Below are 11,770 nucleotides of genomic sequence, written 5' to 3'. Positions count from 1 at the left end.
GAATGGGATATTTGTCTGATTTGTACATATAAATATCCTAGTCTGTCTGTGTCTAACTGCATCACTACATTGTACAGACATTACAGGTCAAAGCCTCCATTTATCCCATTTATCTAAATAAATAGGTCTAACATATATGGCTCTTAAATCACTGCTTATAAAAATTCATATTTCGATATTTGAAATACCTCAACTGAATTGAGGTCATTTGTTTTATAATTTTATTATTGACTGAACTTGTCTTTTTTTGTAAATTCAATTCAGTTTGAAATCAAAGTTGAAATCAAGCTTTCTTGTGCTGTACGCTTTTGCAACAAAATTACCCTATTCTAAAGACACAAATACACAGAATGAGCAAATGTTTAAGATTGAGATTTTTGTAATGGTAATTGATCAATATTTATATGTATGTAAATAAAAGCCTATATTAAAATATGTTCATCATATATAGCGAATGTGTCTTTTTAGAAGACTTGGATTAAACCAATTTCAAAGCTTGAAATAATGATTGCCTTGAAAAAATGGATGTGCAAAAAAAAAGTAAAATATTAAAATATCTATATGGCAGTACAGTAGTATGTGTTAGTTTTGCCAATGGTATTGAAAATGATTAGTTGTCATGAAATCAAAAATGACCCTACTTACTTTTTAGTGCACATTACTAGTCTTGTGGTGAACAATTAAACCGTGCAAGTCAATACACTGGAAAAAAAATTGTCTGCTGTCGTAATCTTTAATCAAAAACTGAAAATTGGCTTCTGCTCTGGAATGGCGTTCTCGTTCTGGTGACCTCAGTTTGACGGCTTGGGGAGAATCCTCTTGTTAAGTCATGCCTTCCGGGTCCATGCCTTTACTCATTTCACTTGAGAATACTATCTGGACAGCCATTTATGAGCATTATTTAATTAATATTACATATTTAAGCTAAGCATTTAAAAATTTGCTGTGCACACTACAGTCTCCGTGCTCACAGTGTCTCAGACACTATATTTTAGCTGAATCACTGTCAGACTACCTGGGATTTCAGTATGGAGATAAAGGTTAGGGTTATAATTTTTCAGTATTACATGACATCATAAGTGTGTGTATGCACAGTTTGTTGTTTTTTGGGGGGTGTCTGGCAGAGCGTTAGGACCCATAAGCGGTGAAGCGTGATGTCAGACATAACAAGCAGATATTCTTAAACACTCCTATCCAACCGTGAATATGAGCAAGAGGTGGAGTGGAGGTGCACCACAATAAAACCCCGCCCTTTATTCAATATTCCGTTTCACTTGGAACGCAACACTGAAGTCAGTTGCAACTTCCAGTTCACGGGTACTTTGATATTTATATTTTTCAAGGTATTGAAGTTAATAATTCCTGTATCATGACCACTAATTCACATACTTTGTCAATAAGATAAAAGTGGGTTTTGTTCAAAGTAGCTATTATCCACATAGATATTTGATATGAATGAATATTTTTTGGTAATTCATTAAATATCGCCGGCTAAAAAGTAACTAGTAACTAGTACTCTGAGTAGTTTTTGAGAGGAGTACTTTGTACTTTTACTTAAGTACTGTTTTGGCACCAGTACTTTTACTTGTAATTGAGTATTATTTCAGCAATGTAACAGTACTTGTACTTAAGTACAAATTTTCAGTACTCTGTCCACCACTGGTATTAAGTGACAGCAGCATAATATACAGTATCTATCCTGCTGTCTACGCTGTTAATATGACCCAAACAATAAAATAAAAAACTGAACTTAAAACTTCTATAGATTTAATAAAATGAAAAAAATGTTTTCTTTAAATGTTCTAACGTGAAGATAAACATGGCGGATTGTGTGCCGCTCACTCAAGGTGGGGTCTCTACTAATACAGCAGGTCGTAGGCGGGGCTTGTAAAATGTGACGTCACATTTTACAGATTCTGTGAACGGCTTGTTTTGAGACACTGGTTATGATTTATGGGGATTAAAAAAAGGAGTGGGTGGATTTTTATGATTATAGGGTGGTTGTGTACACACAATGCCAACACATGTTATGTTTATGTTCAAACAACATGTAAAAGTGAATTTTGCATAATAGGTGCCCTTTAAGTCTCTAACTGAACACAGATTGTATAACTTTCATCTAAATACTAGAAATTGCACAAAATTACTTTCCTAAAGGAAACAAGACATAGATGGGATCTTTAACTAGCAACCTACTCTAGAATAGTCACCTGCTCCGATTTACAAAACAAATCCGATTTGAAACACAATCACCCAGTAGCCCGTGATGTTTAAAAGTGGAGAAGCCGACCCTCTGAGAGTCCCATGTGAGATGAGATGGAATGGAATCCTATTCACCATGATCTGCACCTGGCCGTTCTTGCAGGAGTCCGGAGAGTTTTCACTGTCGTCTTTGCACCCACCCATCCTGCAGCGCACTGCGTCCTGTACCTGAGGTGGGAAGACATGGGATACAACCAGGGTGACTCGCAGAGATCTTAAATTAAATCGAAATCCATGGAATAATAATAAAAAAGCAAATGAACAAATACCAAAACATTATCATTTCAAGCCTTTCTAGGGCTGTTCATAACTGCAGCAGAATATGGTTGTCAGTCCTGTTTGTGTTCATACACAGCTCAGGTATGAAAGAGAGCATCAACCATATTCTATAACAAAAGCGACCCCTTAAAATTTCAGGAGGCGCAACTGAATTTTTAAAGTGAGTACAGTTAGTATGTGCTACATGAATGGAACCACAGTCGACAGCTGTCCGTCAAGCGTGTGCTTTGCTGGTGTCAATCACTAATGTTAAGGTTGTCAGCCTCTCTCGGTTTCTGAAAAATCGCAGAAAATTAGGTATTGTGTGGTCAAAGAGCAAGACTAAAGAGGGTTCCGGCAGAGGGAATACAAAGAAAAGAAAACAGTAATGTTGTCAACACAGATCCGAGAAGATAAAGCAAGAGTGAGAGTGTCCTAAAATGCAGACTAAAACATTTTAAAATAAGTATTAAATCCTTAAAATATTTTTACTATCTGTCATTTTGGTTCTAGATTTTTTAATCATTATACTCAATCACTGTATAACATGTAGACTGTTAGTGATTCTTAAGACTGTTACATCATTATTAGGAAAAAAAAAGAAAATGAGGGGTGAATATCCATCCTGTGTTGATGCATGAAACTAATGATGATAGCAAATATCCTAAAGACACTAGCAGCTTCTATATACTCAAGAGAATCTATCGGTTTAATCTAGTTATTTTAGTAATCTACAGAGGGCGTCTGTATGTGATTTCTCATAATACTTTGATATTAGTTTATATTCCTGAGTGAAAAACATTGCAGTGAGCATGTTTGCATTTCCGCAGGAGGAGTTTACATAACTGCAGACACACAGGCTCTACAACAATAGGGAGGAAGACACTCCCTTTAATAAAAAAAAAAAGACAACGTGATAGGCTGTTTCCCCTGACGACAGTGTAGCCTTAGCAACGGGATGCCACTAATTTGCATACAGATTTATGGCCAAAACGCCTACGGAATGACCAAGTGAAAGCACAGTGTTTCCTAATTGGGAAGATCAGAGCTTTTTTTATGCCAACAAAGAACATAACAGATAATGACCGAAATTTTCTTAGACTGTCTGGATGCACAGCAAAGGCCCCACAATCACATGAGGACAGAGCTAAATACAGGTGTAAATAGACATCTTAGAAATTGCTCAAACGCTGTATTGACAGACTGATTGCTCGAAAAAGTGCAAACATTTTACATTTAGGGGTACAACAGCTTGTCACTGGGGCAGTCTGTGATAGGCAAAGTGATAGCAAAGACATTTATCATATGATATAATATATATATGATATAATGATATTTATATTTCAAATACATGCTGTTTGTAAGAAATATTTCTTTATTGCACCAAATTAGCATATTAGAATGATTTCTGAAGGATCATGTGACACTGAAGACTGGAATAATGGCTGCTGGAAATTCAGCTTAAATTACATTTTAATTTTAAAATATATTAAAATAGAAAACTATAGTGATTTAAAATATTCATAATATTTCACAATATTCCTCTTTTTAATGTATTTTGCTTGATCGCAGACATGATCTACACAAAATCCCATCAAAAGTGTTCACTGGAGGCACATTTGAGACACGTTAATTCTACAACATGTTGTACCCAAGTGGTTGATCTGCCACGACCTTTATGGTTTGCAAAGGTTACACGCTGAACAAATGACACTTTAATCTACTTGCGTCCTCCGAATAGCATCAAGCATATTCTGTTGGAAGTGGAACACTTTATTTATCGACTGCACATTCTCTGCACTATTTAGTAAATCCCTTCTCTTTCTATTCAACTGAGCATGAGTTATCATGCTGCAACACTATTCACCGGCCTAGACCAGAATCTGTAATCAGTCTGCTCCCCTCCCCACAGCTAAAATTACGATGTGCAGAAAGGCTAGGCTGTTTTGCAAGACAGAGCGGGAGACGGTCTCATTCTCAGAGCTTGTTTATGGATGACTGTCTGCCGAGTCAAAGCTGTAGACGTATCAGAATGACACCCGATGGCATGCCTTCTAGGCTCTCGCTATCTTCATAAATGCATGAGAACAAACTATTCCCACAAACATCCTCCACTCATTTGCCTGTGCTAATCATGAATGCTGCCTTTCCATTGTTGGCTCTTCCATTTCAAAGTGTACTTCGCACATCAAACTGCATATAGCGCAAGGATCCGGTGCACAAACTACACTCCACTCTCTTGTTTTGCTAAAGCTATTAAGGATTACATCAAAGCCTTGCCAGGGATTTTCATATATTTACTAAAATAATACCAGGATTTATTTTACTCTAATCCTTCGGTTTTGCGATATTGATTTAACATATATGGCTTAGCGATTTAGAACTGATTTTTTCTCTCCCTCCTTAAACTCCAGCAGCATATTTTGATTTACCTGGTACGTGAAAGTCAGCCAAGATTCAGTACATGCTGGAGAGTTGAAACTGTCACATCTTGGCTACAGACCCACTACAATGTGACTATAGTTTGATCCATCAGTTGATTTATTTATGGCCGGTCAAACCAACCCATTATTACGTGAAAGCAGTGCATGCTATTTCAAAAAATTGATTGCGTCAGCGGTCCAAGCCACGTTTTATTCCTAAGTGCGCCTTAATAATGGACTCAAATAAAAGTCCTCCTCCAATCTCCATTTAAATACACCTCTGACTGTCCTCTAAGATTGGCAGTATAACAGTGAAACTTTTATTTATTATATTGTTATGGCCAAGCTCACGCACTTAATATTGTGATGAAGACTGATGTTATCTATGCCATGGTTTATCAAACTCTATATATATATACAGTTGAAGACAAAATTATTAGCCCCCCTATGAAATTTCAGTTCTTTTTCAGATATTTCCCAAGTGATGTTTAACAGAGCAAGGGAATTTTAACAGTATTTCTTATTATATTTTTCATCTGGAATACAATAATTATTTAAAAAATAATAATAAAAAAATTGCTATAAGGTCAATATCATTAGCCCTCTTAAGAAGTTATCTGTTTGATTGGCTACGGAACAAACCACTGTTGTTCAATGACTTGCCTAACTAACCTAACTTGCCTAATTAACCTTGATTAATCCTCTAAGCCTTTAAATTACACTGTAAACTAAAGATTAGTATCTTTCAAAACAACTAGTAAAATAATATGTACTGTCATCATGTCAAAGACAAAAAAAAATAGTTTAGACTAGAGAAAAATAATTGTTAATGCTCACAAAGGAGGAGAAGCATATACACGTTTATCAAAGCGGTTTCATGTGTCAAGAACAGCCGTGAGAAGTATTATCAAGAAGTTTGAAGAGACCCACACAGTGGAGAACAGAGGCAGGAAGCGAACGATTTCATAAACTTTGTAAAGAAAACTATTGAGAGAGGTTTCTAAAGGCCCAAGAACAACTGCCAAGATACTAGTGAATGATTTAGTAAATCTGGGATTGATATCTCAACGAAGACGGACACTAGAGGCCCGGACAGGAATGGACTGTGAGGTTGCCGACCAAGAAAAACTCCTCTTCTGAAGAATAGACACCTTCAAGCTAGACTGAAGTTTGAAGGACAACCTGGAGAAAAACTATGTATACTAGAAACATGTCCTTTGGTCAGATGAGACAAAAGTAGAGCTCTTTGGCCATAGAGATGCTGCCTATGTTTGGAGTAAGAAGGGACAGGTGCTCAACCCAAAGAACAACGTCTCCAGAGTGAAACATGGCATGGCAGCACAGTAATGCTGTGGGGATGTTTCAGTGCGTTTGGAACTGGGAATCTCGTCAGGGTCGAAGGAATCATGAAAACGGAAGACTATGAGAAGATTTTGAAAGACAACCTCAGGCAATCTGCAACAAAAGATGGTTTGGGTCGACGTTTTGTCTTTCAGCATGATAGTGACTCAAAGCATACCTCATTTCTGGTGTAGAACTACCTCCAAATGAGCAAAGTGAATGACTGGCCTGCACAAAGCCCAGACTTGAATCCAATCGAAAATCTGTGGGGCACACTGAAGACCAGAGTCCATGCCAGGAGACCAACCAATCTGGAGGAGCTTGAGAGATTTGCTAAGGAGAAATGGGCTGCAACTCCTCAGGAGACATGCCTGAAACTTGTTGAGAACTAGCATTTCCAATTAATGTAGGCCTGTTACATTCTTATTTTTATTATTATTATTATTATGAAGTTACTTTTATTAATAAATTAAAATTACAATTAATTTGCTCCGCAATAATTACCAAATAACTGACGTGCAGGCGAGGATAATAAAAGATTAGGTTATTTACTCCTCAATTAAAATGTAAAAAAAAGTATTTTAAAACAGGTCTATTATGAATTATAGGTCTACAATGAAAATATTAACACTGCAGTCAGAGTAAGAAGAGACAGGTGCTCAACCCAAAGAACACTGCCTCCAGAGTGAAACATGGCAGTGGGAGTGTAATGCTGTGGGGATGTTTCAGTGCGTTTAGAACTGGGAATCTCGTCAGGGTCGAAGGAATAATGAAAATGGAAGACTACGAGAAGATTTTGAAAGACAACCTGCAACAAAAGATGGTTTGGGTCGACGTTTTGTCTTTCAGCATGATAGTGACTCAAAGCATACCTCATTTCTGGTGTAGAACTACCTCCAAATGAGCAAAGTGAATGACTGGCCTGCACAAAGCCCAGACTTGAATCCAATCGAAAATCTGTGGGGCACACTGAAGACCAGAGTCCATGCCAGGAGACCAACCAATCTGGAGGAGCTTGAGAGATTTGCTAAGGAGAAATGGGCTGCAACTCCTCAGGAGACATGCCTGAAACTTGTTGAGAACTACAACAAACAACTAAAGGCTGTTATCAAGCAAAAGGGATACACCATTGACTATTAACATCAGAGGGCTAATAATTTTGGCCTGTAGACTTTTTTTTATTCTTGGTTATAATTTTGTTTCTATTTATATTACAAACATTCCAAGCTTCCTAAATAAACTATTATGTTTAGAAATGCTGTATTGAAAAAAAATATTATTTCTGTTAAAGAGCACTTGGGAATTATTTAAAAAATAATGAAATATTTTATAGGGGGCTAATAATTTTGTCTTCAACTGTATATATTAGGGGTGTAACGGTACATGTATTCGTACCAAAAATTTTCGGTACGGGTCTTTCGGTTCGGTACACATGTGTACCGAAAAAATCGTTCAATTCTTTCAGGAAATTCAGACAATAAATGCCGTTTTGACGCTCTTTGATGTGATGCGACATATTGCTGTATTATACTAACGCATCAGTTCTAACGGCAGCGCGGAGAGCGCGAGTGAGCATGATCATCTCTTCATCTTTATTACTAGTTTTAACGTGAAATATACATGAATGAACATCTCACCCCTCACATAATCGCTCAGTTATTGTTTCAACCGCGGAAAGACGTAATTTAAACAGCTTCTAAACAAAATGTAACGTAGAATTTAATTTACCTCAGGCAAGTCATCAGTGTCTACAGCTCGTTATTTGCTAGAGAAATGTGAAGTTGTCTAGTGAAGAGCATTTTGTGAAATATTAGACTATACTTCATTATATTTACTTTACCTGTTAGTGATGTCTTAATTATTTAATGCATATGTTTAAATACATATTTTATGAAACAAGTTATGACTCTGTAAATTAGTATATTTCAACAACAAATAGAAATTGTATAATTTAAAAACAATTTACATGTTTGCATACAATTTGTTAATTTGAGTGTTGATTATTATAGTTAAAAATAAATAGTAACTGAATTTAAGTTTGGGCCCTGTTGTTAATTGTAACCTTATAGAAGGGCTCCCTATAGTTTAGAGCAGAAGCTGAGATAGATTTTTATCCCTAAGAAAAATGTTATAATACTTGAATTTATTTAAAGAAAGAGCAATTCGTTCAGTAAACTATTGTTAAATAAAAAAAAGCTATTTATGTTTAGTTTTTTCATCCTGCTGTACCAACAAAGAGTGAAAAATTGAAGGGGGTCTGAATACTTTCCGTACCCACTGTATATATCATTGGAATTGTTGACAAGCGGAATATCAAAATCAATAACAATCTGCAAATTATAATCATAGTTATAATCATAAATTATAATCAATATTAAATCATGGAACACACAATAGTATATTACATTAATACTCTAAAAAACATTTTGCATTTAAGCCTAAGAATAAGTATAAAGAATAAGTAAATTATTATTAATAACTAACGAACTAACTGACTGACTAAGTAACTCAATAAATAAATAAATAAATTCTACACCCATATTCTAATTACCTGTGGAAGTTGTTAGCAGGCTACTTTTTCCTTGTGGGTGACCCTGTACACAAGTTACCCACCAAAGACTATTCTGACCCAGGAAAACACTTTGACTTATTAATAACTTTATCTTTTATAATTGTGACTCTTGTTATAATTTCTACACAGATAACTGGATCATTGCCGGCTGCATCATTGATGTTGCCCACTGACCTCTCGGCGCATGGCACAGTGCACAGTGATGATGACGAATCCCTGGACTGAGTCAAAGAGAGCAAAGAGCACCTGGAAGAGGGTTGATCGGCGGTCTGTGATGGCCAACACAGCTGACATCCACGTGAGTGCCAACAGAGGGAGAACCACACAAGAGCTCCATAACGATGCCCTGTGCAGAGAGGACACAGAGCAAAATGCAGTTCATCCTCCATGCAGCAAGGTGGCGACATCACTGCACCTGGAATCATTAGCCATCAGATATTATCACGATTAGAGTTGAGTTATGAGGGTGTTGATGAGGTTTGGAAACCAGCTCTGCACCATAGGCATTTAACTGAGTGTCAATACAGCGCAAATGTACAATATACTTAATGAGTCATTAGAGTCACAGTAATTAGAAACCTGATATCACAGACCTAGTGATTGCTACATTTTATGTATGCAACATAAAGGGTACTGAAAGAGTATAATTTAGAATCCCTTACAAAAAAGAAAAGAAAAATTGCAGCTACCAAAGTTTCCGTCATATGTAGCAGATTTCCAAACTACAGATTTTTTAAAAATATATATTTATTTATTTATTTTAGATAGAGTTCAAAATAACTTTTGAAAAATAAAGGCCCGGTTTCACAGACGGGGCTTAGTTTAAGCCAGGACTAGGCCATAGTTAAATTAAGATATTTACGCAGCTTTTATAAAAATGCCTTAGAAGAAAACATTGCATGTGTAACATCTTGAGACAGAACAATGGAACTGACATTTTTTAAGCTATATGTCAGAGCAAGATATTTTCAGTTGAGACAGCTCAAACATGCATTTTAATCTGCAACTAGCCTTAAGCCGTGTCTGTGAAACCGGGGGTAAATGTATCCCATAAATTTATAAAATCATAATAATATTATGATATCAAATTCAGTAATGTATGTATTTTGTCCATTTATTGCTGTTTTATATTTTATTCATAGTATATTGAATTAATATACTAAGTTAAAATGTCAACACTTATAAAAACATTTAAAAAATATTTTGCATTTAAATTTCCATTATATGTAGCAGATTTTCAAATTTTAATATTTTGTGTTTATTTATTTATTTCAGATAGAAAGTTCAAAATAACTTTTGATTAATTAAATGTATCTTATAAATTAATAAAATCATAATATCAATAAAATCAAATTCAGTAGTTTATTCAAAGTTTCAGTAGTCTATTCATAGTATATTAAATTACTATACTACGATAACATGTTAACACTTTTAAAAAACATTTTTAAAACATTTTGCATTTAAATTTCCTCCATATGTAGCAGATTTCCAAGTTTAATTTTCTGTATTTATTTATTTTATTTTTATAATTTGTTGCAGGAAACAATTTTTACAATGCACCATTTTCATAAGGGAATGACAACGTGATCATGCAAAAGACAATAATAATAATAATAATAATAATAACAACAACAACAATAATAATAATATTTTTCCCTTCAATTAACAGATACATAGTCAATCCAGTTAGGACACACTCTCAGTTTGTTTGCAAAACAGGCAAATAATTGCTGTTCATAATGCTGAGCGCTCATGCTAACATGCCCTGATGAATTTCCAACATGTTGCTAATCCTACCGGAGTGTTTTGGTTCTGCATCACGCAGAGCCTATTTAGATAAATATCAGGTGTCAGTAAGGACTGTCCGTCTGAGCTCAGCCAAGCAAGGGCTCACCACAGCTGGGCATCAATTTAACATCTTCACACTGCACTGACTCAGTCTCCTGCATATGACTGCGATGAGACGGACATTAGCAATGAGACAGAGAAAGAGATTTGCTTCTATGCAAATCTTCAGCATGAGTTCTCATGCTCATATAAGAACAATGCAGAAAAAGGAAGACCAGATTGAGTTGGTAAATGTGAAACAGCATGACTCAAATTCAATGTCCTCCCCTAACTAACTGTGGAGAACTAACTAACGCCGACATCGAAGAAAATGAGGTAATCGATGGGATGATGCGAACATGGTCCTCCAAACTTCCTTTAGGAAGTCCTCTTCATTCATTTCAATGAATGGACGTTGTTAAATGGCACCACACACACATGCCCCATATTTATACTCGGATAGCGGAGACAGAAAAAGCAGACAGCAAGGACGAGATGAGGAACAAAAAATGACAAAGAGAAAGAGGAACAGAGAAGCGATATCATTCATTTCATTATCATTTCAATAACATGACTCCCTCCAGCAAATAGCAGAGATGAGTCCAATTTATCCAAAGCCAAAAGAATCAGAGGTGGCCCTTGATCCACAATCTGGTTCTTTACCTCTTCAAAGAGCACAATCCTCCATGTTTGTGTGTATGTGCATGTATTTGTGTTTTTGAAATGGCTGTCAATTTAATATATTCCTTTTAGTGAATAAAAAAAATTACATTTAAAATAATACCATTTTATGAATTTTATTAATGATATATAAAAATATAATTAAAATATAATCAATTTTTCATAGGTTTTCCAATCATTAGAGCAATTTGGTAGATGTACCATCTCCATGTTTTTGCAAAAAAAAAAAAAAAAAAAATTAAAAAATTAGCAGACGATTTTTTTGCGCGACTCTGAAATCGAAGAAATCGTTCGCGATAATGACAGCTGTTTGCATAGCTTCTCAATGTAAAAAAGTAAATGCTGCTCCATCTGAAAGCATGTGAAAATACCACATTTAATAACATATTTTTACTCCAAACTCACT

At 35.5% G+C, this 11,770-nt stretch overlaps 1 protein-coding gene and 1 long non-coding RNA gene across 4 annotated transcripts in view; both read right to left on the bottom strand.

The window, feature by feature from the left end:
• The window catches only part of LOC107670015 (uncharacterized), a 718,471-nt gene that overhangs the window by 412,912 nt on the left and 293,789 nt on the right, over positions 1-11,770 (bottom strand). The gene's annotated exons all lie outside the window — the stretch shown is intronic.
• LOC107669951 (adhesion G protein-coupled receptor B2-like) overlaps positions 1-11,770 on the bottom strand; it is a 303,770-nt gene that overhangs the window by 26,630 nt on the left and 265,370 nt on the right. For all 3 annotated transcript variants that reach the window (XM_016462397.1, XM_016462388.1, XM_016462399.1), the window contains exons 23-24: positions 9,031-9,202; positions 2,338-2,430 (exon numbers count right to left, since the gene is read on the bottom strand). In XM_016462397.1, coding sequence (XP_016317883.1) covers positions 2,338-2,430; positions 9,031-9,202 — 265 coding nt within the window. The remainder of the gene's footprint in view (positions 1-2,337; positions 2,431-9,030; positions 9,203-11,770) is intronic.

Source organism: Sinocyclocheilus anshuiensis, unplaced genomic scaffold (genome assembly GCF_001515605.1).
Source record: "Sinocyclocheilus anshuiensis isolate Anshui unplaced genomic scaffold, SAMN03320099.WGS_v1.1 scaffold253, whole genome shotgun sequence".
NCBI lineage: Eukaryota > Metazoa > Chordata > Actinopteri > Cypriniformes > Cyprinidae > Sinocyclocheilus > Sinocyclocheilus anshuiensis.
This window is presented reverse-complemented; position numbering and strand designations above follow the sequence as displayed.